The sequence below is a fragment of the Saccopteryx leptura genome, chromosome 10, assembly GCF_036850995.1.
Source record: "Saccopteryx leptura isolate mSacLep1 chromosome 10, mSacLep1_pri_phased_curated, whole genome shotgun sequence".
In the NCBI taxonomy this organism is placed as follows: domain Eukaryota; kingdom Metazoa; phylum Chordata; class Mammalia; order Chiroptera; family Emballonuridae; genus Saccopteryx; species Saccopteryx leptura.
The window spans coordinates 50,649,154-50,672,373 of record NC_089512.1 but is presented as its reverse complement, the minus strand read 5'-3'; the positions used below and the strand labels follow the sequence as shown (position 1 = coordinate 50,672,373).

The 23,220-nt window shown below is 43.9% G+C and overlaps 1 protein-coding gene, 1 non-coding gene and 1 pseudogene across 2 annotated transcripts; 2 read left to right on the top strand and 1 right to left on the bottom strand.

Annotated features, from left to right (window-relative positions):
- LOC136382484 (metallothionein-1A-like) overlaps window positions 1–23,220 on the bottom strand; it is a 269,363-nt pseudogene that overhangs the window by 75,666 nt on the left and 170,477 nt on the right.
- VHL (von Hippel-Lindau tumor suppressor) lies at window positions 10,211–22,189 on the top strand. The gene is given in 4 exon segments (XM_066351528.1): window positions 10,211–10,418; window positions 10,420–10,600; window positions 15,722–15,844; window positions 18,978–22,189. Coding segments are annotated over 4 exon segments (660 nt in total). The 5' UTR covers window positions 10,211–10,274; the 3' UTR covers window positions 19,190–22,189.
- On the top strand, window positions 20,158–20,260 carry LOC136382653 (U6 spliceosomal RNA). The gene has a single exon (XR_010747279.1). It is a non-coding gene; the product is annotated as a U6 spliceosomal RNA (small nuclear RNA).

Sequence of the window (23,220 nt, the reverse complement as noted above, 5' to 3'; positions counted from 1 at the left end):
GGATTGCTCCCTTTATCATTATGTAGTGACCGTCTTTATCTCTAACTATAGTCTTTGTTTTAAAGTCCATTTTGTCTGATATAAGTATTGCTACCCCAGCTTTTTTTTCATTTCCATTTGCGTGAAATATTTTTTTTCCATCCCTTTATCTTCAGTCTATGTGCATCTTTTGATTTAAGGTGTGTCTCTTGTAGACAGCATATGTATGGGTCCTGTTTTCTTATCCATGCAGCTACCCTATGTCTTTTGATCGGATCATTTAATGCATTTACATTTAAGGTTATTATTGATATGTAATTGTTTATTGCCATTTTATTCTTTAAAACTGTATTCCTCTTTTGCTATATTCTTTTTCTCCTTTAATCTGTTTACAACAGGTCCCTTAGCATTTCTTGCAGCCTTGGTTTGGTTGTAGTGAATTCCTTGAGGTTTTTTTTGTCTGTAAAGCTTTTTATTTCTCCTTCAATTTTAAATGATAGCCTTGCTGGATAAAGTAGTCTTGGTGTTTGTAGTGACCATCTAATGTTCTAATATCTTTGAGCATCTTAACAATCGTTATTTTAAACTCTGCATCTGGTAATTTGGTTATATCTGATTCATTTAGGTCCTTTTCTGGGGATTTCTCTTGGTTCATTTGTGTTGCATTTCTTTACTTTCGCATTTTCTCTGTGTAAAGGAAGGTTTTAGCCACTGGAGTCCACTGGGTATGGCCTCCATTCCCTAGGTGTGGTCTGTCTGCAGGCCCGCCACCCCCTCTTCTGTTGCTGCCTAGGGCTTTTGGGTTTGGGCGTTGCCGGTGCCTGCCCACTGGGGCTTTTGCTGTGGTTTCCACCTCTCCTTCATGGGAGTGGCTGTGATCATGTGCTCCGGTGCACAAGCCTTGGTGGCCTTGGCCTTTGCCCCGCCCCCATGGGTGGTGTTATGCTCGGCCCTGAGTGCAGTGGCGAGCACCTTTGCTTAGCTGTGGGTCTCTGCCTGTTTCCGGGCTTTCGCCCTGCCCTTGCAGGAGGAGTTCATTCGTGGAATGGCTGCTAGCCTTGGCTCTACCAGCCGGGCAGGACTCCGTGCCCACGCTCAGCTCAGTAGCAGAACTCCGCCTGTTCTGGGCTTTTGACTCCACCCCCGTGGGAGGAGCCAGCTCCCAAGTCAGGCCACAAGCCTCAGTTGCACGGGCAGAGCAAGGCTGTGTCCTGCACCCTTGCTCAAGGGCTGGTCTCCACCTCTTCCGGGGTTCCCGCCCTTCTCCTGCAGGCTGGATTGCAGGCTGCCCGCAGCTAGGCTTGACCGCTTTTGCACACCTACTCCTCCCTAGCCAGGCAAGACTGAGCTCACATGTAAGCCCAGTGGTGGCCAGCTGGCTTCCGCCCCTGCCGACAGAACCGCGCCTCCATGTCCCACCTCCAGCAAGCCCTCAGCCGTGTGGGGTGTGGGTGCTGCAGCTCAGACCCTAATACTCACTACTGTAAACCCGAAAGCTTCCTCCTTCTAAGCAACTCTGCTCTGAGTGCCGCGGGAGAGCTTGTTTGGCTGGTGTCCTCCTTCCCTTTGCTGGTATTGCTGTTTCCAGGGGAAATATTCGCTTCAGATTTGGGAGTGACTTGTCCCAGGGGCTAGGGTGGCTGTCTCCCAAAATGTTTCTCCCTGTGCCTCCTAGATTACACTCTCTTCCTGCTACTCCGGTCCTCTCTTCTCTCCCCGTTCCCCGGAGCCCCGGGTGAGTAGCTGTGAAAGAGGTTTTCTGCGCGGTCCCTTTAAGAAGAATCCTGGGTCTGAGAAATCAGACTCTTTCTCACAAACAGTATCCTGACTTGTTTCCAGTTAAATACTGTCCTTACACCTCTTCTAGGCTCTGGGGATGCAGGCTGGGCCTTTGTTCCTGGGACTCAGGACCCTCCCCTCTCTGCTAAACTCACTTCCCGCCACACGAGTCTCTCCCGGCTGCCACTCACTCCGGGGAGCTGGGCAGCCCTCTCCGTGTTTCCGCTTTTCCTACCAGTCTCAATGTGGCTTGATCTTCAGTGTCCCTTGGTTGAAGAGTCCTCTTAGTTTAGTCCAAAGTTGTTTTTTCCAGATGATAGTTCTTAAAATTATTTTGTAATCCACTTTGGTTCTGGGTGGTAGATGTTGGTACGTCCACCTACTCCAGCGCCTCTTGTCTCTCTAACAGTTCTTTTTATTCTTTTTTCCAAGTGAGAGGAGGAGACAGACTTGCACACATGAGCCCTGACCAGTACCACCCTGCAACCCTCGTCTGGGGCTAATGCTCTGCCTGTCTGGGGCCATACTTGCAACCAAGCAATTTTTAGTGTCTGAGGTAGAGGCTCCACGGAGCCATTCTCAGTGCCTGGGCCCAATATGCTCAAACCAATGGAGCCATGGCTGTGGGAGAAGAGAGAGAGAAGGGGGAAGCAGATGATCACTTCTGTGTGTACTGTCCGGAAATTGAACCTGGGCCATCCACATGCTGGCCTAATACTCTACAACTGATCAAACCAGCCAGGGCCATAACATATTTTTAAAAATATTTTATTGGCCTGACCTGTGGTGGCACAGTGGATAAAGTGTCGACCTGGAAATGCTGAGGTCGCCGGTTCAAAACCCTGGGCTTGCCTGGTCAAGGCACATATGGGAGTTGATGCTTCCAGCTCCTCCCCCCCTTCTCTCTCTCTGTCTCTCCTCTCTCTCTGTCTCTCCCTCTCCTCTCTAAAATGAATAAATAGGCCTGACCTGTGGTGGCACAGTGGATAAAGCATCAACCTGGAAATGCTGAGGTCGCCGGTTCAAAACCCTGGGCTTGCCTGGTCAAGGCACATATGGGAGTTGATGCTTCCAGCTCCTCCCACTTCTCTCCCTCTGTCTCTCCCTCTCTTCTCTAAAATGAATAAATAAAAAATAAAAAACAAAAAAAAATAATAAAATGAATAAATTAAAAAATAAAATAAAAAAAGAAATTAGAACCATCTTTTAAAAAAAAAATAAATAAATAAAATATTTTATTTATTAATTTTATAGAGGGCAGGAGATGAGAAGTAGTTGCTTCACTCTAGCTGTTCATTGGTTCTCATATGTGCCTTGACCAGGCAAGCCCAGGGTTTTGATCTAGCGACTTCAGCATTCCAGGTTGGCACTCTATTCACTGCATGACAAGCCAAGCATAACTTTTTTATTTTAATTTTTTTAAACAATTTTTTTGTGTGTGTGACAGACAGAGAGAGACACGGAGGGACAGATAGGAACAGACAGGAAGGAGAGAGATGAGAAGCATCAATTTTATGTTGTAGCACCTTAGTTGTTCATTGATTGCTTTCTCATATGTGCCTTGACCGCAGACCTTCAGCAGACCGAGTAACCCCTTGCTCGAGCCAGCGACCTTGGGTCCAAGCTGGTGAGCTTTTGCTCAAACCAGATGAACCCGCGCTCAAGCTGGCGACCTCGGGGTCTCAAACCTGGGACCTTCCACATCCCAGTCCAATGCTCTATCAACTGCACCACCACCTGGTCAGGCTTGCTCAAATCAATTTTAAAAAAATCCATCCTTCTATAGCACCACATGTATCTCCTTTGTTGCACTAGTCATAACTGCAAGTTTGTTTTTATTTCTGAGATTGATTATTGAAGTGCTGTTAAGGTTCTCTGCAGCACTTTTTTTCCTCAGCATTCTTAATACAATACTTAGCACAGTATCTTCACACAGTAGGTCCTCAATAAATATTTTTAAACTGTATGTGACTTGTTGGTACCGCAGTGGATAAAGCATTGACTTGAAGGGCTAAGGTTGGCAGTTCGAAACCCTGGGCTTGCCGGGTCAAGGCACGTACAAAATGAGACACAACTATAAGCTGATGCTTCCCGCTCCTCCCCCCACTTTCTCTCAATCCTCTCTAAAAATCAATAAATAAAATATTATAAAAAATAATGAATGAGGCCCTGGCCGGTTGGCTCAGTGGTAGAGCGTCGGCCTGGCATTCAGGGGTCCCGGGTTCGATTCCCAGCCAGGGCACACAGGAGAAGCGCCCATCTGCTTCTCCACCCCTCCCCCTCTCCTTCCTCTCTGTCTCTCTCTTCCCCTCCTGCAGCGAGGCTCCATTGGAGCAAGGATGGCCCGGGCGCTGGGGATGGCTCCTTGGCCTCTGCCCCAGGTGCTAGAGTGGCTCTGGTCGCGACAGAGCGACGCCCCGGAGGGGCAGAGCATCGCCCCCTGGTGGGCAGAGCGTCGCCCCCTGGTGGGCGTGCTGGGTGGACCCCGGTCGGGCGCATGCGGGAGTCTGTCTGACTCTCTCTCCCTGTTCCCAGCTTCAGAAAAATGCAAAAAAAAAAAAAAAAAAGAAATTATAATAATGAATGAATAAATTAGTGGTTATATTTGCAGGGTTTTAAAAAATTATTGATTCATTTTAGAGGAGGGAGAGAGACAGAAACATCAATCTGTTCCTGTATGTGCCCTGACTGGGGATCTAACCTGCAACCTTGGCATATCTGTACACTGCTCTAGTCCATGGAGCTATCTGGCCAGGACATACTGTGCAGTTTTAATATCCCAGAAATAAATGTCTCATTTCCCATATTTCACTATAGTATTCTGCACATAGTAGGTCTGATTATTTTCCCCTGCTCACCAGTAATCTATGGCTTTCACAGAGGCGGATTTAATGGCGGGCACAGTTGGCGCATCCTGGGCCCTGATTTTTGAAGGCCCCGCAAAATTCCAACTTTACACTTTTTTCTAAAAACACCAAGTTTGGTTTCATATGTGCAATTTTAACATTAATAGTACATAATATTTTTTATTTATTTAAAAATATGATTAACATGTACAGTATTTTTATTTTTCCTGTCTCTTTTTTTGGAAGAGGAATAACATGTTTATTGAGTATTTTTCATACTTCATGCAGGATCTCCCTTTGTTCCATGAGGCAATCACTGCAGTCACCACCATTTCACCTCCCTTGAGGAAACTGAGGCATAGAGAAGTTTCTCAAAGTCTCACAACTGTTAAGTGATAAAACCTGGAGTCAAATTCCTGTCTATGTGAATCAAGAGCCAAACGCTAACCATTGGTATTCTTTAACTTCTCTTGTGCCGTGAACCCCTTGAGCAGTCTGACATGTCTATAGAACACTTTGCAGAAAAATGGTTTTAAAGCATAAAAGAAAACATATAAAGTACAAAAAATTCTACTGAAGTAAAGTTATCAAAAGATTCTTTTTTAAATTAATTTTAATGGGGTGACATTGATAAATCAGGATACATATGTTCAGAGAAAACATCTCCAGGTTATTCTGACATTTGATTATGTTGCATACCCATCACCCAAAGTGAAATTGTCTTCCGTCACCTTCTATCTGGTTTTCTTTGTGCCCCTCCCTTCCCCCTCTTTTTTTTTAAGGGGCCCAATATTTTCTTCTGTACCCGGGTCCTTAGCCGACCTTAATCTGCCTCTGGCTTTCAAGAATTGTCATAGGTTGCCTGACCTGTGGTGACACAGTGGATAAAGCATAGACCTGGAACGCTGAGGTCGCCTGTTAGAATCCCTGGGCATGCCTAGTCAAGGCACATATGGGAGTTGATGCTTCCTGCTCCTCCTTCCCTTTTCTCTCTCCCTTTCTCTCTCTCTCTCTCTCCTCTTTAAAATGAATAAATAAATTTTAAAAAAATTTTAAAAATTGACAGGTTAATTATATCTCATAATTTGGGAACAAAGAATTTTGTTTCATTATAAAGATAAAACTAAATTCAAGAGAGTGGTGGTAGGATGGGGTAGGGTGTATATATTTTAGATAAATGTCATCACACTACACATTTAATTTGATGGGTCTTACCCCTCCCTTTTTTTGTGGCAGAGGCAGAGAGAGTCAGAGAGAGGGACAGATAGGGACAGACAGGAAGGGAGAGAGATGAGAAACATCAATTCTTCATTGTGGCTCCTTAGTTGTTCATTGATTTCTCATATGTGCCTTGACCAGCTACAGCAGATGGAGTGACCTCTTGCTTGAGCCAGCGACCTTGGGTTCAAGCTGGTGAGCCTTGCTCAAACCAGATGAGCTCACGCTCAAGCTGGTGACTTCGGGGTCTCAAACGTGGGTCCTCCACATCCCAGTCTGACGCTCTATCCACTGCGCCACCACCTGGTCAGGCTCTTTCCCCCTTTAATTTCACTGCCATATCCTCAATAAGCTTGCCCTCATTTAATGGGGTTGCCATTTTCCAGCGTGGTTTGTAGAGAAGAGTTTGCATCAGTCTTTCTTGTGAGGCAATTGAAGAAGCTGAAATTTTGTTCATATAGGTGGATATCATAAATCTAATCCTCTTCATTTTGCAGATTTGTTTGAGAACCAGAAGCGTAGCCAAAAACAAACAAGAAAGCTTATTTGCTCCCTGCTCCCTTCTCCCTTCCCCCTGTTTTAAATGTGAGGGCTGTAGTGCTAGTCTGTGGGCATAAACATTTGTATCTTTTTGCTGTGGGCCACCAGGTGAGTTTCCAGTAAGTGGTAGGCCTATAGGAGTTCTGGACTTAGAGGCAGTGGATATAAAATCAATAGGAAGCAAACTGGACTGCAGAATCAGAACTGTGGGTTCTGCCCACTCTCCTAAGGAGTGTGAGCCCTGATCTGACATCTAGGCGACTGATGAGAGATAGGAATGGAAAACTCTTACTCTATATTCAATGTTCATCTCAGATATAACCCTTCTGGGAAGACTTGCTTGATTCCTTTCAGGTATAGCCAGTTCTTTCCAGCTATTCTCTCTTTTTTAAAATTTATTTTAAAGAGAGAGACAGGAAGGGAGAGAGACGAGAAGCATCAACTCATAGTTGGGGCACCTTAGTTGTTCATTTGATTGCTTTCTCATATGTGCCTTAACGGGGGTGGGGGAGGGGGGCTCGAGTTGAGCCACAGCCTTGCTCAAGCCAGCAACCTTGGGGTTCAAGCCAGTGACATATGGGTTCAAACCAGCAACCATGGGGTCATATCTATGATCTCATACTTAAGCCAGTGACCCCACACTCAAGGTGATGAACCTGCCCTCAAGCCAGCAACCTTGGGTTTCGAACCTGGGTCCTCAGCATCCCAGGCTGATGCTCTATCCACTCTGCCACCACCTGATCAACTATTCTTTTACACTCAATTTCACACTACTATAACAAAATGTCCTGTATGCTTGCCTAGTAGCCCAAGAACATTCTTGAGGGAAGAGACAGTGTATTTAACTCATTGTCATAATAACTGCTACTATTTGCTAAGTGCTTACTACACTGCTCACAAAAATTAGGGGATCAGGGAACCTGCAGATACTCCAGTACTTCCAGCCTTTTGTATAGTGCATTTTCACCAATGAAATAAAAGTTGGTTTAACATCTCATTTACATAATTGAACAACTTTCTTTGACTTGTCGTTTGCTTTTTTGATGTTCTTGTTTAATAAAAAAAATCAAATGCTTCTACTTTTTAATCTTTATTATATGTGGCTTAAGTGTCTGTTTGTCGCCGATAGCTTATTGGTTGCTTGCGTAACTGTACTAGCCAATGGGGTGAAGTTGCCACGGCTGAACGCAAATTGAGCAGGTCAGGGGGAAGGTGAACATTTGTTTGCATTGGCAATCATCTGCTTTTGAAACAATTTAAGGCTGAACGCAAATTGAGTGTGTCAGAGGGAAGGTGAACATTTGTTTGCATTGGCAATCATCTGTTTTACATAAAAACTACGTCTTAACATAATTTCTTTTAAGAATGCCTCCTAGAAAATACAGCACTGAAGAGGAGAGAAAAGGAGCTAAAGCTGCACAAAAACGGCTTTCTCGACAAAAAGAAACCACTGAGCAGAGAAAGACAAGGCTTGCTTCAGTCGCAGAGCAAATGCGTCTTTCTGGGCAAAATGAGACTGATGAGCATAGAGAAACAAGGCTTGCCTCAGATGCAAGACAAAAAAGCCTGCCTCGACAAAATGAGTCCCTTGAACAAAGGCAGGAGAGAAATGCAAAAAAACGACAGAGTAATGCTGACCGAAACGCAAAAAAGATTAAAACAGTTTCAAACGGAGAAACTAATTTTTGAGCATTCCTCTGGTGACATGAATATTAAATGTGAACACTGTGAGTCCTTAAACTTCAAGTTAGAAACTAATCGATTTGACCATGGCAAGAAAGGATTTTCTCAATGTTGCAAGTACGGAAACATTGTAAAAAATGATGGAAAGATCTACACAAGAAATGTTGTGTACAAAGAGATCTTTGACATGTGAATTAACATTTTATTATTTAAATCACCTTTATTTATTGAGCTAGCGGTGGCTCTTAAGAAATGTACCGCCACTGGTTTCCTTCATTGCACTCTACTTTAAGCAATTAAGCAAGTAAAAGGGGGAAACCCCGTGGGGCACTAAGCAAAGGGACGTCCTCGCCGCCTGCCCTGGGTAATTCAGTTTGCATTAGCAGACACCTTTGCACAAATCATTTTAATTACAATTTATAATATCTAGAACAGTGGTCATTTCGTATGACAGCCGGGCTTTCTAGTTGCTTCATATTCATTTTGAAATATCCCCTAATTTTTGTAAGCAGTATATGTATGTGCTAGAGGCTGAACACTTTTCCATTTAATCCATGTTATGATAATAAGTACTTCTTTAAAATGACAATTTCATTGTACACCTAAACCTATATAATTTTACTAACCAATGCCATCCCAATAAATTCCTTTTTATTTATTTATTTATTTATTTATTTATTTATTTATTTTTAATTTTTTTTACAGGGACAGAGAGAGAGTCAGATAGAGGGACAGACAGGGACAGACAGACAGGAACAGAGAGAGAGATGAGAAGCATCAATCATCAGTCCTTCGCTGTGACACCGTAGTTGTTCATTGATTGCTCTTTCATATGTGCCATGACCGCGGGCCTTCAGCAGACTGAGCAACCCCCCCGCTCGAGCCAGTGACTTTGGGTCTATGCTAGTGAGCTTTTTTTTTTTTTTTTTTTTTTTTGCTCAAGCCAGATGAGCTCGCGCTCAAGCTGGCAACCCCGGGGTCTCGAACCTGGGTCCTTCCGCATCCCAGTCCGACGCTCTATCCACTGCGCCACTGCCTGGTCAGGCCATCCCAATAAATTCAATAAAAAAATTAAAATATGCCAATTTCAAAGATGAGCAATTAAAAGCTCAGAATTTCAAGAGCTTTGCTCAACATCACATACCTGAAGTTAAACCTGGAATCCATGTAAATGAATGCCTGACCTGTGGTGGTGCAGTGGATAAATAAAGCATCGACTTGGAACTCTAAGGTCACCAGTTCAAAACCCTGGGCTTTCCTGGTCAAGGCACATATGGAAGTTGATGCTTCCTGCTCCTCCCACCTCTCTCTCTCTCTCTCTCTCTCTCTCTCTCTCTCCTCTCCAAAATGAAATAAATAAAATCTTTAAAAATAATAATCCATGTAGGTGAATTTCAGAGGGCACACACTGCAGTGGGGAAAGTTATTCTCTTTTCAGTTTCCTGTAATCTATGTTTAGAAGGTTGGTTTGACAACTAACACCATCTAACAACTAACTCTTGTCTAAATCCTTTTAAATCATGAGCAGGGTCAGAACTTTTAACAGACAATAGATAAAATTTAATAACTGTTGTTTTGTTTTCTTTGAACTTAGTTCCACTGTACTCTTCTATGGCAAGGGAAAATGAATTTCTATTGGTGGTAATGATATAAAATTTCTTCTCAAACTTGTTTGCTTGCACATGCATAGAATATCTTTGAAAGGAACCGCAAAAAACAGATTCTTTTTAGGTGACTACGGGAACTGGGATGAGAGGGAAAAATTTAACCTTATTATCCACTTCTGTATAAAATTTTAATTTTTGTCACCCAAAATGGAGACAAAACAAACTTGATTAATGTGAAAACTATTAAATAATAGCGCAGATGGTAGGAAAAATATGGCAAAACCATAAGGTCTTAAGAGAATGAACGAAGCTACTGGAAACAGAAGGGCAAAACCCTATTCCTAAAGTTAACATGGGAATGGGGTAGGTGGTCGGTCACCCACCGCCTCGGTAGGATTAGGCCCCTGTGGCTAGATGATCCATTGCGCAAGCGCTCAGCCTCAAACCGGCTATTTCTACGAGTGTGTACCCCAGCCCCGAACGAGAGCGCGCGAAACTGCACGTACGCCTGCCCGGGAGTGCGCGCGCACGCACGCATGACCCTCCCTGCTCAGCAAGTCCTCCCGGTGTGGCACGCGAATCCGAGACGCAGAGGCTAGGGTTCTCTAGGCTCGGGGAGGTAATGCCCGGAAAGGCAGGGAGCCTGGAAGAGGTCGAAGCGATCGTGGAGGAGTACGGACCTGAAGAGTACTGCGGTGAAGAGTCGGACTGGGGGGAGTCCAGCCCGGAAGAATCCGATCGAGAGGAGGCGGACGCCGCGGAGGAAAATGGAGGCCGCGAGGCCACGGCCAGTGCTGCGCTCAGTGAACTCGCGCGAGCCGTCCCAGGTCATCTTCTGCAACCGCAGCCCGCGCGTTGTGCTTCCCGTGTGGCTCAACTTCGACGGCGAGCCGCAGCCCTACCCCCCGCTGCCGCCGGGCACGGGCCGCCGCATCCACAGCTACCGAGGTAGGGTGGCCCTTCGCCGCCCCCTTCGTCCCGCTGCTTAAGCGCCTGCCCGCCGGTGCTGAGCTGTGCCCAGTCCGTTGCCTGTGGCTCTAGGCCTGTTAGCAACAATAACGGTGGCATGAACTCATAGAATCCCCTCCATCATCCAGGGCGGCAGGTGCTGTAGTCATTTTTATTACCTTTCGCATGAGGAAGTGGGTCCCCAAAGAGGTGGTGACAGATCCAAGTTGACGCTACTAATAAGTGGCAGAGCATTCTTCTTTATAAGACTGATTAATTTGCATTTGATGGTGGCCTTTCCCCAACCTTCTTCCACATTAAGTTACCCTTAACGAAGTGCTCCGTCCCCTAATGCCCAGTTGTTCAGTCCATGGTTGGGAGAATCACATTTTCCAATGTCTCCAGTGGGCCAGGCTCGTGAGGGGCCCTGCCTGCATGGAGAAAATAGCTCTTGTGGGGAGACGGATGAATGCATAGACACACGAGAACAAGCTAGTGTCAAAATTGCTGCAATAGGAAAGGAGCACACTGGGGTGCTGGAGCTAGAAGATGACATCTGTCCCGTGGTGTGTACACACGTGTGGTTTCAACTAGGGAGAGCAGTTAAAAAGGGAGTCCTGCAGAATGAATGGAAACTAACCAACCCAAGACAGCAGTTCTAGGCAGAGGGAACCATATGGTCTAAAGGAGAAGAGGGTATAGAATGGTGGGAGAGGAAGCCCTAAAGCTGATTTTACCCCTAGATAATTGGGGCCATTTAAAGTTTCCTGGCAGTGACATGACATTGCTATATTTATCAATACATTCTGAAAAGCTCACTCAGTTTGCAGAGTGGTTTAACTGCGGGGAAGACTGCTGTTGTAATAACCCAGTGGCCTTATGTTGCCTAAGGAGGTAGTAATCATCCAGTTGCTTTCAGGAAGAAAAGTAGTCATAATCTGGCTTAGTTTTCAGAGCCATGGAGACAGACTCCTAGATACAGAGAACAAACTATGGTTGCCAGAATGGAGGGATGTTGGGGGACTGGGTGAAAAAGGTGAAGGGATTAAGAAGTACAAATTGGTAGTTACAGAATAGTCATGGGGATGTAAAATACAGCATAGGAAATAGAGTCAATAATGTAACAACTATATATGGTGTCAGATGGCTACTAGACTTAAGGGAGAAGTCACGTAAATTACATAAATGTCTAACCACTATACTGTATACTTGAAATTGTTATATAGTAATATATATATATGTATATATATATGTATGTATATTTGTATTTTTCAGAAGTTAGAAGCAGGGAGGCAGAAAGACAGACTCCCGCATACATCTGATGGGGATCAACCCAGCAAGCCCACTAGGGAACGATGCTCCCTTGCAACCAGAGCCATTCTAGCACCTGAGGCAGAGACCACAGAGCCATCCTCAGTGCCCTAGCCAACTTTGCTCCCATGGAGCCTTGGCTGTGGGAGGGGAAGAGAGAGACAGAGAGGAAGGAGAGAGGGAAGGGTGGAGAAGCAGATGGGTGCTTCTCCTGTGTGCCCTGGCCAGGAGTTAAACCTGGGACTTCCACACGCCTGGCCAGCGCTCTGTCACTGAGCCAACCTCTGTCACTGAGCCAACTGGCCAGAGCTGTTATACAGTAATATTGAATGTCAACTGAAACTGAAATATAAAAAGTTTTTTTAAAAAGGAAAAAACAGCCTGACCAGGCGGTGGCGCAGTAGATAGAGCATCGGACTGGGATGCAGAGGACCCATATTTGAGACCCCCGAGGTCCCCAGCTTGGGTGCAGACTCATCTGGTTTGAGCAAAGCTCACCAGCTTGGACCCAAGGTCGCTGGCTCGAGCAAGGGGTTACTTGATCTGCTGAAGGCCCATGGTCAAGGCACATGTGAGAAAGCAATCAATGAACAACTAAGGTGTCACAACGAAAAACTAATGATTGATGCTTCTCATCTCTCTCCGTTCCTGTCTTTCTGTCCCTATCTATCCCCCTCTCTGACTCTCTCTGTCTCTGTTAAAAAAAAAAAAAAAAAAAAAAAAAGGGGAAAAGGAAAAAACAGTTTCAAAACCATCCTGAGAGGAGCCTGGTAGATCTTTTTCCTTGAGAGTGGTATAATCAATAATGCCTCTTCAACTTTAACACCAAACTTTTCAAAATATTAAGTGAAGAAGAACATGGTTCTTCTAGGGATTAATGTTTTTGTGGTCTCCTACTTTATCTAGAAAACTTGTATCAGAACAGAGAGAAACAGACTTTTTGCCACACAATTAAGTAGCCAAATTAAGGAGTGTTTATTTTAAAGCTGGTGACCACACGGAGACCTAAGTCAATCAAATCATGCCGCCCAGAACACAGTTTGGGCCTTAGCTTTTAAAGACAAAATTACATAGTGGTGTTGGGGTATGGGAAGGAGGGGGAGCTCAAGGAAGCATGGTACAAAAGCAATAAAACATATTCATTAATCTCACTAATAAGCTCATTAAATCTTACTGTCTTGTTACAATGTTTATCTGTAAGATCAATTTAAAGAAATATTTTTATACACTAAGATCATAAGCTCTGAAGATGATAACATAGTGATAAATGTTTCACATGCTTAACAAAAACATTTCTAAACATTCTAGGATTTACCACCCATCCCTGACAAATCTGCAATTTGGCAAAACTAACTTCAAGGCCAGAGGTAGGGAGTTTTAGACCTTAAGTAAGTCCTGGGGTTACTTAGAGTTTAAGATGGAAGAGAAGCTAAATGAAGTCATTTATGCAGAGAGCCTTTATAAAGTTACCTATTGCTAAAAGCCTTTTTTTTTCCTATATTTCAAACTGTAAATAATATATTCAAAATTTATTTGTTCCTGAGTTAATATAATATAAATTAAAAAATATATTATTTGCCATGTGAATGTACTTAATGTCACTAAACTATGCACTTAAAAATGGTTTAAATGGTCAATTTTATGTTATGTATATTTAACCATAATAAAGAAATTATGTACCAGTTTACATTTCTTTATTTTATTTTTTAATTTTTTTATGCAAGAAAGAGGAGAGAGACAGACAGACAGACAGAGACCAACAGGAAGGAAGAGAAATGAGAAGCATCAATTAACTCATAGTTGCGGCACCTTAGTTCTTCTGTTGCTTCTCATACATGCCTTGACCCTGGGGCTCCAGCGGAGCCAGTGACCCCCTGCTCAAACCAATGACTATGGGGTCGTGTCTGTGATCCCATGCTCAAGCTGGTGAGCCCACACTCAAGCCAGTGAGTGACCTCTGGGTTTCAAGCCTGGGTTCTCAGCGTCGCAGGTCAACGCATTATCCACTTTGCCACCGCCTGGTCAGGCATCCAGTTTACATTTCTTAAATTTTTCCCATCAAATCTTTAAGTTTTATGTCCCAGAAACACATGCTGTGTTTATTCTGAGATACCTCCTCACTCCTTTAACAGAATTTTAGGCCTGGAGGTTTGCTTTTCTTTCTCTCTCTCTCTCTCTTTTGCATATGATGTATTTGTTTCTTGGTTGGTTTTTTTTTTTTTTTTAAAGTTCAGGTTTTTAAATTTTTAATTTATTTATTCATTTTCTTTTAGAGAGGAGAGGGAGAGAGAGAGAAGGGGGAAAGAGAGAGAGAGAGGAGAGACAGAGAGAGAGAAGGTAGGGAGGAGCTGGAAGCATCAACTCCCATATGTGCCTTGACCAGGTAAGCCCAGGGTTTCGAACTGACGACCTCAGCATTTCCAGGTTGACACTTTATCCACTGCGCCACCACAGGTCAGGCTACAGGATTTTTTTTTAAATTTTTATTTATTTATTTACTTTTTACAAAGACAGAGAGTGACTCAGAGAGAGGGATAGACAGGGACAGACAGACAGGAACGGAGAGAGATGAGAAGCATCAATCATCAGTTTTTCATTGCATGTTGCAACACCTTAGTTGTTCATTGATTGCTTTCTCATGTGTGCCTTGACCGTGGGCCTTCAGCAGACCGAGTAACCCCTTTCTGGAGCCAGCGACCTTGGGTTCAAGCTGGTGGGCTTTTCCTCAAACCAAATGAGCCTGCACTCAAGCTGGTGACCTCGGGTCTCGAACCCAGGTCCTCTGAATCCCAGTCTGACGCTCTATCCACTGTGCCACCGCCTGGTCAGGCTCTTGTTTCGTTTTGCTATGAGTCTACATTCCTGTTTGTAATAACTTGGTTTCTTTGTGTTTTTTTATTTTCAATAAAGTCTCCTTATGCCAAAAAAAAAGAATTTACACTGAGTACAATGTACAGATCTTAGGGTTTGAGGTGTTTTGATAAATGGAGCAACATCTATATCAAGTTGTAGATTAGAACTTTTCTGTCACCCTAGAAAGTAGCCTCCTGCCCCTTTCCACTCAGTTCTCTCCCTCCCAGAGGCAACCACTCTTCTGATATTTTGTACATTATAGATTAGTTTTATCTGTTCCTAGAGAACGTACATTTTCTGTCTCTCAACATAATATTTTGCCACATTTATTTTTCTTTTGAGGGGAGAGAGAGAGAGAGGGACAGACAGGAAGGGGGAGAAATGAGAAGCATCAACTCATAGTTGTGGCACCTTAGTTGTTCATTGAGTGCTTCCTCATCTGTTCCTTGACTGCAGGGGCAGGGGACTCCAGCTGAGTGGCCTCTTGCACAAGCCAGTGATCCCGGGCTCAAGCCAGTGACCCCGCACTCAAGCTGGCAACCCCGGAACCTGGGTTCTCAGCTTCCTAGGCTGATATAGCATCAGACTGCCCCTTCTTGTTTTTAAGAAGCATGTATTTGAGGAGTCAGTGACCTCCTCTCTTAGTTTTCATTGTTGGTGTGATTTGCAATTCATATACTTTGCTTTTTCTCCGTGGTAAAAGATAGGGGTAGGATTTGGAGCCTCAAGTACATGCTTTTCTCTTTATTGGTCCTATTGCCTTGAGCAAGTCACTTGGTTTTTTTTATACCTGCTTTCTCATTTGTAAATGAATCTATTGTAAAGATTGAGTATGCTAGTATTATTGGAAGGCCTTTGTATGATATTTAAACAGAATGGTAAATATTTCAATGTCAGTCCAGGGAGATGAAGAGAAGAGATGTGTGGCCATTTAACAGCCTCTGTTTGTATTAACAGGTCACCTTTGGCTCTTCCGAGATGCGGGGACATATGATGGGCTTCTGGTTAACCAAACTGAGCTATTTGTGCCATCTCTCAATGTTGATGGACAGCCTATTTTTGCCAACATCACACTACCAGGTACTGATGTTTTATCTTTTTAAAAAGATAAGGCTGTTGGCCCTGCCGGTTGGCTCAGTGGTAGAGCGTCGGCCTGGTGTGCAGGAGTCCCGGGTTTGATTCCCGGCCAGGGCACACAGGAGAAGTGCCCATCTGCTTCTCTACCCCTCCCCCTCTCCTTCCTCTCTGTCTCTCTCTTCCCCTCCTGCAGCCAAGGCTCCATTGGAGCAAAGTTTGCCCGGGCGCTGAGGATGGCTCTGTGGCCTCTGCCTCAGGTGCTAGAATGGCTCTGATTGCGGCAGATTGATGCCCCAAGATGGGTAGAGCTTCGCCCCCTGGTGGGCGTGCCGGGTGGATCCTGGTCGGGCGCATGCGGGAGTCTGTCTGACTGCCTCCCCGTTTCCAGCTTCAGAAAAATACAAAAAAAAAAAAAAAAAGATAAGGCTGTTGTAAAAAGTAAGTAGAGGAAAAGCCACTTGCAGGAGCCAAGCCCTTACAGCTTGGGAAGGTATTCAACCTTTCTACATCCTATTCTCTACCACAAATAAAATGAAAGTAATATATTTGTAGGTCCTGTATTGAGCAGAGATGTTGCAGTGCCTCAGGAGCTCTTTGGGCTTGTTAGAGGTAGGCTAAATTAAAGTACCTGATTGTAGAATTATGAATGCATTTGGTTTCCCTGGCCTTAGAGCAGAATTATGCACTAGATTCTTAGAAGAACAGATGTAGAGAATGAGATACAATGGCTTATTTCTATGACTTCTAGTATTGTATCTTTTATTTTTTTATTTTTTTTTATTTTTTTAGTATTGTATCTTTTAATATTATTTAACCTGGTCAAGCTCACAGTGCTAATCAGGGGTAAATAAATAAATACCGAAACCCCGAGATTGCCGGCTCCAGCATGGCTCATCCAGCTTGAGCGCGGGCTTACCAGCTTGAGTGTAGGATTGCTGGCTTGAACGTGGGATCATAAACGTGACCTCATGGTCACTGTCTTGAGTGCAAAGGTCGCTGGCTTGAGCCCAAGGTCACTGGCTTTGTTGTAGCCACGAAGCAGTCAATGAACATCTAAGGTGCCACAACGAAGAATTGATGTTTCTCATCTCTTTCCCTTCCTGTCTGTCTGTCCCTACCTGTCCCTCTCTCTGTCTCTGTAAAAAAAAAAAAAATCACTGAATTGAACATTACCATCAGAGTGTACCATCTGTTTAAAACTCAAATGATTAGGCCCTGGCTGGTTGGCTCAGTGGTAGAGCGTCGGCCTGGCGTGCAGGAGTCCCGGGTTCGATTCCCGGCCAGGGCACACAGGAGAAGCGCCCATCTGCTTCTCCACCCCTCCCCCTCTCCTTCTTCTCTGTCTCTCTCTTCCCCTCCTGCAGCCAGGCTCCATTGGAGCAGCGTTTGCCCAGGCGCTGAGGATGGCTCTGTGGCCTCTGCCTCAGGCGCTAGAATGGCTCTGATTGCGGCAGAGCGACGCCCCAAGATGGGCAGAGCATTGCCCCCTGGTGGGCATGATGGGTGGATCCCAGTCGGGCACATGCGGGAGTCTGTCTGACTGCCTCCCCGTTTCCAACTTCAGAGAAATAAAAAAGAAAAAGAAAAAATTAAAACTCAAATGATTAGCCAGACCAGGTGGTGGCGCAGTGGATAGAGTGTTGGACTGAGATGCAGAGGACTCAGGTTCGAAATCCCAGAGTCACCAGCTTGAGCATGAGCTCATCCAGCTTGAGCGTAAGGTTGCTGACTTGAGTGTGGCATCATAGACATGACCACATGGTCGTGGGCTTGAGCCTAAAGGTCACTGGCTTGAAGCCCAAGGTTGCTGGCTTGAGCAAGGGGTCATTAGCTCTGCTATAATCCCCCCGCCCCCGTTCGAGCACATATGAGAAAGCAATCAGTGAACAACTTAGGTGCTGCAACAAAGAACTGGCGCTTATCTCTCTCCCTGTCTGTCCCTATCTATCCTTCTCTCTGACTCTCTGTCTCTAAAAAAACCAAAAAACAAACAAGTGATTAGGGTACAAATCTCAGTCCATTGAGATTTTGCTTCCTGGAAGTTGCTGTCAGTTTTGTTCAGATAAAGTCATAAAAATTCTTTTAAAACAAGAAAAAAAATCTGACCTGTGGTAGCACAGTTGATAGAACATCACTTAGAGACAGTGAGGTCCCAGGTTCGAAACCTGAGGTTACCAGCTTTAGTGTAGGGTCATAGATAATGACCCCATAGTCGCTGGCTTGAGCCCAGAAGTCACTGGATTGAAGCCCAAGGTTGCTGGCTTGAGCTGGGGACACTGGCTTGGCTGGAGCTCCCTGGTCAAGTCACGTATGAGAAACAATCAGTGACCAACAAAAGTGATGCAACTACGAGTTGATGTTTCTCATCTCTCTCCCTGTCTCTCTCTCTCTCTCTCTCACTAAAGAGTCAAACTAATATGTGTATATAGATCCTATTTTAAGGAAGTGTGTATACAAAAATGACCCTTGATAAGTTAAATGTAAATTTTGCCTTATGGGCTACCCTTCAAGTGTAAGTTCCCCAGTGAGTAAAATCAGATTTCAGTTCCCCCAAAATCCAATTATACACTGGTTTTGTTATCTATTGCCATGTGACAACTACCCTCAAACTAATAACAACCATTTAATTTGTTCATAATTCTGCAGTCTGGGCTGAGCTCAGCTAGGTGGTTATTCTGCTCATTGGTGGTCCTTGGGGAGGCTGTCTTCTGGCAGGTTGGCCGAGGGCTGGGTTTCTCTCCCATGTAGTTTCAGTGCCTGTCCCTCTTTGTGTGGCCTCTCCTTCAGCTCAAGATTTCTGAGATGGTAAAAGTGAGAGTTGCCAGGCTTTTTTAAGGCTTAGACCCAAAATTGCCGCAGTGTTACTTCACCCACATTCAGTTATAAACACATCACAGGTTCAGCCCACTTTCAAGGGGAAGTTATTACACAAGGTCATGAATACCATGGGGTTTCATTTGGGGCCATCACATTACATTCTGCCACAACACACATACTAATTTTTTTTAACCTGGAGTGAGGTGCATCTGTAGTAAGTGTAATTGCCATGATTGGCAAAAGCTCTTGCTCATCCTCATCCCTTGTCTCAAGGCCTGCCTGATTTTGCTGCTGAAGATTCGGTTTTCTGCCCTTACAGTGTATACTCTAAAAGAGCGATGCCTTCAGGTTATCCGAAGCCTAGTGAAGCCTGAGAATTACAGGAGGCTGGACATTGTGAGATCACTCTACGAAGATCTGGAAGACCACCCGAATGTGAGGAAAGACCTACAGCGGCTGACACAGGAGCATATTGAAAATCAACAGATGGAAGAGGAGACCGTAGATTTTAATGGAAATTTGCACTCCTGAGTCTCAGCTTTTGAGGGAACTGACTAGTTTTAATCTAGATAGAGGACTGGTCACTTATTCTCAGTATCAAGTTATCTCATTCTTAGAGTAAAAAATGCTCCATTGCTTAAAAGAAAGTTAACTGACTTTACTAGGTTGTGATGTTTAGGGATAAATATCACAAAATGTAATGCCTACCCTCTCTGGAAGTATTTCTCAAGGGAAAGTAGTTGCATTTTTTAACTTGTGTAAATAATTCAATGAGAATTTCAGCATATTCTTTGATTGTAAGAAAGCAATGTTGGCCCTGGCCGGTTGGCTCAGTGGTAGAGCGTCGGCCTGGTGCGCAGGAGTCCTGGGTTCGATTTCCGGCCAGGGCACACAGGAGAAGCGCCCATCTGCTTCTCCACCCCTCCCCCTCTCCTTCCTCTGTCTCTCTCTTCCCCTCCCGCAGCCGAGGCTCCATTGGAGCAAAGTTGGCCCGGGCGCTGAGGATGACTCTAGGGCCTCTGCCTCAGGCGCTAGAATGGCTCTGGATACAACAGAGCAGCGCCCCAGATGGGTGGAGCATCGCCCCTGGTGGGCATGCCGAGTAGATCCCTGTTGGGCGCATGCGGGAGTCTGTCTGACTGCCTCCCCGTTTCCAACTTCAGAAAAATACAAAAAAAAAAAGAAAGCAGTGGCATCTGCTTTTAATTGCTGTGTAGGGGTTGGTGATGTATCTGCCAACTGCTTTGAGAAAACAGATGTTCTCTAGGCAGGGACAAATCTGTCCTTTGAGACCCCCGTGCCATTCACATGAGCCTTCATCAGCATTTGTTGAATGAACAAACAGGTGGATACTTTGGTAGAAAGTATTTGGAAGGTTTACCCTTTGATGTCTGTGTGTGTGTGTGTGTGTGTGTGTGTGTGTGTGTGTGTAGGGTGGGGGAACGGGATCTTAAAAGTGTGTATAGTGAATAAATGTGTTAAAGAGAGTAATTTTGTGCTTGCTTTGGCAGCTGATATACTAAAATTGGAACAATACAGAGAAGATGAGCATGGCCCCTGCACAAGGATGACATGCAAAATCATGAAGTGTTCCATATTTTGTGCAGTACTCTGGTGGGTGTCCTCACACCCTCTGATTAACTTGGAAGAACTATGAGTCAAAACACAATATGTGGCACTCAGTAGCACAATCATGATTTCTCACTATAAAATACTTGTGCAAGGCAATCTGTGAAGCCTTATGAAATGAAAACATAGCTGTGTTATACCTGGGCTATTTGTGCTAATATGTTAACTACATTTCCTTCATAAACTTAAATATTCTGAAATTGACTTATTTTTTTTTAAATGGAAATGATTTTTATCGAAAGGACTTTTGATGATTTTCTAAATTTTGCGCTTTTTCTGTTCACTATTACAGTGCTGTTTTACTTCTGTTTGTAAACCAGGATTAGCTTTTTATAATTACTGTGATTATAGCTTTTTTGAAACTTGCCCTCTGCACAGAAGCTGGGAGAAAATAGCTGTCCTCTTGTTTAACTTTAGTATTAAGGGGAGATTACAGTACCGTAAGTTGGTTTTTGGCAAGTGTGGATATTTCTGTTGTTTTTGTAAATCCATGACATTTCTGTTTGGTTCAGCATTTTTCACCAGGCAAGGTCTGGTGACACTTGGCACTTGGCTGAAGGAGAGGCCAAAGTGCTCTAAGCTCTAGGAAGTGATTGTTCACACACAGTGGATTCAGAGTGGCCTGAAACGTGTTATAGTTCTATAAATGTAGAAATACTATCTTATAGGCCTGACTTAAATCTATTCAGTACTTTTATAGGGCTTCTTTTTTGTTTTGTTTGTTTTTATTTTTTATTTTTTTTACAGGAACAGAGAGAATCAGATAGAGGGATAGATAGGGACAGACAGACAGGAACGGAGAGAGATGAGAAGCATCAATCATCAGTTTTTCTTTGCAACACTGTAGTTGTTAATTGATTGCTTTCTCATATGTGCCATGACCGCAGGCCTTCAGCAGACTGAGTAACCCTCCGCTCGAGCCAGTGACCTTGGGTCCATGCTAGTGAACTTTTTGCTCAAGCCTGCTCTCAAGCTGGCAACCCCGGGGTCTCGAACCTGGGTCCTTCCGCATCCCAGTCTGATGCTCTATCCACTGCACCACCGCCTGGTCAGGCTAGGGCTTCTTTTTTGTAACAATTAAAATTCAGTAGAGAAAATTTTCGAAAAGGCAAAAAAGTAAAAGGAAGGAAAAGATCACTGTAGAAACAGTAATCACAATTACCACATTTTGGATTTATAACCCTTTTTAGGACAACTTTTAGTTGGTTTATTTTTACACAGTTGAGGTTATACTGTACATACAGTTTTGTATTCTTTCACATTTATCTTTATAACTTAAATGTCTTTTCATGGCATCTTTATAAGCTCTTTGTAGACATTACTACAGTCTTTCTTTAGTAAGTAATGCTGGTCTGTTTCTTGGCATCTTTAGTTCTTCATGCTAACCTGTGAGCATAGTTCCTAGGAATGAAACAAACGCCCCACAGTTATCTTACTATACTTGAAGTTTCACACAATCTTGTGCCTCTCTTCCCACATTCAGCAAGATACTTGGCTTTTTAAAATGCATGTTGTGGTACTCACAGATCTAATTTTGTGTGTTGAATTGTTCAGTATGAAAGAAATGCTGGTACAGAAGGTAGCAGTGTGAGTTCCAGAGAGTGATAAGGTGGGAATTTAAGGAAGTCTGTTGATGCTGGATTAGTTCAATGTTGGTTTTATTTTCTTTTTAACCTGTCTTTGTGTCAAAATGTGATTTCACATTCCTCTAGTTAAAACATGCAATTTGAGTACTGTGTTTTTTGTGTCGTCCACAGAATATTGAAAATCTGCAGTGTGATTAATATGTTTTTCATTTGAAGCCTTATGAATGTATTAAATGTATTAAGAGCCTGTGCTGTTTCTATTTTGAATGTAAAGAAGCTGTTCTTTAATACATTAAATGGTGCTGAGTAAAGTAAATAGGGAGGGTGTGTCGTGTTATTTTACCCAGGCTCTTCTTGAGTAGTATAAGCCATATTTATTTAAAGGCCTAAGATGGGGTGGGGAGTAGTAGGCACTAGCAACTAACTTCATTCTAGGTCCCTTCTCTTTCCAAGGCTGGATTTAAAAAACCCAAAAAACAAAAATAATGGTTTTTTTCATCTTTATTTTTCTCATAAATATGAAATTATCACTGTAAAATAAATTTAAGCACTACAGAAAAGTATTAAGAAAAATATTTACAGCCTGGCTAGTGTTGGCTCAGTGGATAGAGTGTTGACCTGGGACACTGAAGTCCCAGGTTCGAAACTTAGAGGCCGCCAGCTTGAGTATAGGGTCATCTGGCTTAAGTGCAGGGTCACCAGCTTGAGCATGAGATCATCGACATGATCCCATGGTAGCTGGCTTGAGCCCAAAGTTGCTGGCTTGAGCAAGGAGTTACTGGCTCTTCTGGAGCCCCCTCCAGTCCAGGCACGTATGAGAAGCAGTCGATGAACAACTGAAAGTGCTGCAACTACAAGTTGATGCTTCTCATCTCTCTCCCTTCCTGTCTTTCACTTTTAAGAGAGAGGAGAGAGAGAAAGTGGGAGGAGAACAGGGAACATTAACTTGTAGTGGTTGCTTCTCTCTCGTATGTGCCTTGACTAAGCAAGTCTGCAGTTTTGAACCAGTGATCTCAGCATTCCAGATCAACACTTTACCCACTGCACTAGCACAGGTCAGGCTCTCTCTCTTGCTAAAAAAAAAGAGAGAGAGAAAGGAAAAATATTTACATTGGAACAAAGTGTTGTTTTTTTTCTATGAAAACAGAACCAACCTTCACAGACACCTCACTGAAGAAGATAACATAGATGACAACTAAGCATGTGAAATGATGCCTCACATTGTATGTCACCAGGGAAATGAAAATTAAAACAATGAGATAGGGGAGGGGAGGGAGGGGGTTGTGGGAGGGGAGGGGCACAAAGAAAACCAGTTAGAAGGTGACGGAAGACAATTGGACTTTGGGT